The sequence below is a fragment of the Oratosquilla oratoria genome, chromosome 13 (assembly GCF_046742065.1).
Source record: "Oratosquilla oratoria isolate Oo_2021 chromosome 13, ASM4674206v1, whole genome shotgun sequence".
In the NCBI taxonomy this organism is placed as follows: domain Eukaryota; kingdom Metazoa; phylum Arthropoda; class Malacostraca; order Stomatopoda; family Squillidae; genus Oratosquilla; species Oratosquilla oratoria.
Window position 1 is genome coordinate 64,914,494 of NC_134789.1, and position 2,232 is coordinate 64,916,725.

Here is a 2,232-nt window from a genome sequence, read left to right on the forward strand (position 1 = left end):
TCCTCTTCATCACCTTCCCTACCTCCTCCTTCTCCTCCTCCTCCTCCTCCTCCATCCCCAACAGCCCAACGCCAACCAACCCGAGGAAAAGGGTGAGGAGTCAAGGAGTACGGGTGTCAACGCGGGGAGGTTAGGAGATCCGGCCGTTGCACTCAAAAGGTTTTGAACTCCGGGGGCTGTTCATTTGTAACCAGAACAGTAAATCCAGAACAAACACGTTTCTTGTGCCGCTGGGGGCTCTCGATTTTCCTGGGAAGTCAGTCAGAGAAGATGCTGGCGCTGCAATACTCAGAATTGTGTATTTGTTACGTTTTTATGTCTGTATGTATGCGAGTTTGCACAGTATACACACACACACACACACACACATACATACATACATTATATATATATATACATATATATATATATATACATATATATATATATATATATATATATATATATATATATATAGTGTGTGTGTGTACTTATGTCTATTTCTGTGTACTCGTATAAATCCTGACAATGAAGACAATAGTAACGTTGATTGTGACGATGACAATGACAAAAACAACGAACGTTTAGCATACTAAGACGAAGACCATGACAATGATGATAGTGACGATATTGAACAGACATACATAGGTAAAGATGCGAAGAAAGGGTAGTGGTAGAGGACGAGTAGGAGTAGTAGTAGGAGGAGGAGGAGGAAGAGGAGGAGGAGTGGACAAGGAGGTTCAATAGGAGGAAGACAAGAAGAACTTATGGGACATAGAGGAAGTATATACGAGTAGAGGAGTGAAAATGTATAGTGGACATTGACCTGAAAACACGAGAAGAGAGGCGAAGAGAAAAAAAAAATATGGGAGAACATACAATAGAAGGGGAACAGTGGAGAGGATTTGGGAGGAGTAGGGAGGTTGTAATGAAAGCGTCCGACGGCAGGAAGATTTTTTTTTATAATTTATAAATCGTGAATATCAATGAAAAGGCTAAGTGAAAAATATGTACGCACACACGCACACTCCCTCATTTGGTTGTGGTAGACCATCGTTACCGATGACGACGCTGTTCTGCGTATAATGATAGGTGAAAGTTCGATAGTTATGTCGCTGATGCCATCGTATGTGGCTATTTAGTCCTATTTGGTAGCCGCATATTTTGCCACACAGTGGGCACAGGTGTTGTTCACTAGGAGGCCTTCCCTCCCCACGATGGTGTAGTCGGGCACGTTTTTCTGCTCTCCTCATGAACTGAACATCTTTCAATCGCTGGATTGCTCTGGCACATACAGTTCACGTGGTCCATCCGTCTACAGCCAGAGCCTCCAGCTCTTGGGGTTGTATGTCACATTTCTTGAGTAGGTGTTTGGCATAGCCTTTGTACCTCATCTTTGGGCCACCCAAACTTCTAATACCTTCAGTGGGCTGTCCATACAGGATCAGCCGTGAAAGCCAGTGTTCTGGCATCTTTATAGTATGGCCCAACCAGCGCAGGTACCATTGTGCCATGGTGGTTTCAATGTTGGTGTATAGTTCATCATAGCTAATCTTATCCTTCCTCGATACACCAAGAATCTTCAGGAGACATCTGATGTTGAAATTCTCCAAGATACAGTTCTCGCGGTTGTACAGGATCCATGCCTCTGAGCCATACAACGGAGTGGAGATAACTACAGCCCTGTACTCAGCAGCCTTTGTGTCAATTCTGAACCTGTAGTTGGAGAAAAGCCTATTTCGTAATCGCCCGAATGCTGTTGAAGCAAGGTTCATCCTGCTTTGGATCTCCATGTCTGCAGATCATTCTAGCGTGAGTATACTACCAAGGTATGTGAAGTGTTCCATGGTTTTGATTGGTTCATCGTTTATGTGAAATTGGAAAGGTACCTGTGGTGGTCCCGCGCACTGCACTAATACTTCCGTTTTGAGGGTGTTGACCTTGAAACCCATTGCAGAGTTAGTGAAAAAAACAAAAAAAAAAACAAGAATGTTCTCCAGGGAGCCAGCGTCGTGAGCAATGATATCGCAGTAATCAGTATATTGAAGTTCGATTACTTGTAAGGTGGAATCAATATCGTCCATCCTATATTGGATGGTCACGCCAGCGTCTTCCCCTAGGAAAGCATGACTTATGCTGGTTAGAGATGCCAGGAATATGTTAAACAGCATAGGGGCGAGTACACAGCCCTGAATTACTCCAACTTGGACTTCAAATGGGTTTAACAGTGAGCCACACGCCTGGGCTCGAGCC

At 44.0% G+C, this 2,232-nt stretch overlaps 1 protein-coding gene across 1 annotated transcript; it reads right to left on the minus strand.

Annotated features, from left to right (window-relative positions):
* Positions 1-1,277: 1,277 nt before the first annotated feature.
* LOC143032274 (uncharacterized) lies at positions 1,278-1,772 on the minus strand. Its single transcript, XM_076196746.1, has one exon. The coding sequence runs from the start codon at positions 1,770-1,772 to the stop codon at positions 1,278-1,280; it is 495 nt and encodes a 164-aa protein (XP_076052861.1).
* Between the last annotated feature and the right edge of the window lie 460 nt (positions 1,773-2,232).

Excerpts from the sequence above, each read along its gene's own strand:
- LOC143032274 (XM_076196746.1), bottom strand. The coding sequence starts at position 1,772 with ATGGAGATCCAAAGCAGGATGAACCTTGCTTCAACAGCATTCGGGCGA.